Consider the following 1,221-nt stretch of genomic DNA (forward strand, 5'->3'; position numbering starts at 1 on the left):
ATCCCCCCCGCAGACTTCCCCGCCCAGCTCTCTCCCAGGGAAACCAGCACGGGGCCGGGGCACCTCTCGCTGTGGGGGAGCGTTGCCAGAGAGCCCTCTCTAGCGGAGCTCCTGGAGCGGGTGGCTCAGCGCTGGGGGGAACTCTCGGCCTCCCCCCCTTCCTCCTCATGGTGCAGCAGGAGCAGGTCCAGGTCGGAGCCGGAGCCGGAGCCGGGCTCCTTGCGTGGCTTCATCCCCCTGGGCCCTGGGTGGAGAGAGAGGGAGGAGTGTCAGTCGCTGCACCCCCCCGTGTGGCCGGGCCTCCCCTGGGCGCCTCCCTTCCCGCCTCACCTCTGGGGCCGAGGGCCTTCAGCGCCACGTGCAGGGAGATCCCCAGGAGGCACACGGCGAAGCCACACCAGTTCAGGAGGCTCAGGCGGTCCCCCAGGAGCTGAGTCGCCAGCAGCAGAGTGCAGACTTCCTGGGGAGGGAGGACAGGGGGGAGGGAAGTCCCATCAGACCGAGCACCCCCTCTGGCCCCCACCAACATGCCCCGTCAGACCATTCCCCCGCCTAGCGCACGCCTCCGACTGGCAGCAGCTCCCCCTCCCCCAGGACCTCTGTCTTCCCCCACCCCCACACCCTGAATCTACAGTCCGGGCGTCCAACAGACGGGGGGGCCCCCGGCCTTCGAGCCTCCACTCCCCAGGCCCAGCAAGGAGTTATTCCACACAAAAGAGAAAGGGAAGCTTCTCACAGAGGCGCGAGAAAACCCACCCTGCCTTGGGACCAAGAGCCCCCCCCCCCCAAGCAGCCCCCCGCTCATGGGCCGGGCCAGGCCTCCTCCGGCCTTCCCCGCGAGGCGGCAGCGTCTGAGGGAGGGAGGAAGTCTGGCCAAATACCTTGAAAATCCCAGAGATGGACAGGGCGAGGCTGGAGGTCCTGGACACCAAGAGGAACTCGGAGAAGCCCAGCCCAAAGGCCAGCACGCCCCCCAGGGCCAGCTTCCCGAGGAGGCCCAGGAGCACCCCCACCTCATGGAAACGGAACAGCTTCTCCGACGAGGACAAGGGCAGGCCTGGAGGAGGGCAGGAACGGACAGGTGAGAAGCGCGCTCGGGGTCACACCCGACCCCCGGCCACGCAGACCCCGGCCTCGCACCCCCAGGAAGGAACTCCAGAGTTGCCACTCCCCACCAGGCAACCCTAGGTTCTCTGCAAGGCCTGGCGCAAGAAGCCGACA

At 68.4% G+C, this 1,221-nt stretch overlaps 1 protein-coding gene across 1 annotated transcript in view; it reads right to left on the minus strand.

The window, feature by feature from the left end:
* Positions 1 to 30: 30 nt before the first annotated feature.
* The window catches only part of SLC35C2 (solute carrier family 35 (GDP-fucose transporter), member C2), a 3,736-nt gene continuing 2,545 nt past the window's right edge, over positions 31 to 1,221 (minus strand). The window contains exons 6-8 of the mRNA XM_015408426.1: positions 882 to 1,057; positions 331 to 460; positions 31 to 244 (exon numbers count right to left, since the gene is read on the minus strand). Of these exons, the coding sequence (XP_015263912.1) occupies positions 126 to 244; positions 331 to 460; positions 882 to 1,057 (425 nt within the window). The 3' untranslated portion in view covers positions 31 to 125. The remainder of the gene's footprint in view (positions 245 to 330; positions 461 to 881; positions 1,058 to 1,221) is intronic.

This window comes from Gekko japonicus, unplaced genomic scaffold (assembly GCF_001447785.1).
Source record: "Gekko japonicus isolate JY-2015 unplaced genomic scaffold, Gekko_japonicus_V1.1 scaffold784, whole genome shotgun sequence".
NCBI classification, from domain to species: domain Eukaryota; kingdom Metazoa; phylum Chordata; class Lepidosauria; order Squamata; family Gekkonidae; genus Gekko; species Gekko japonicus.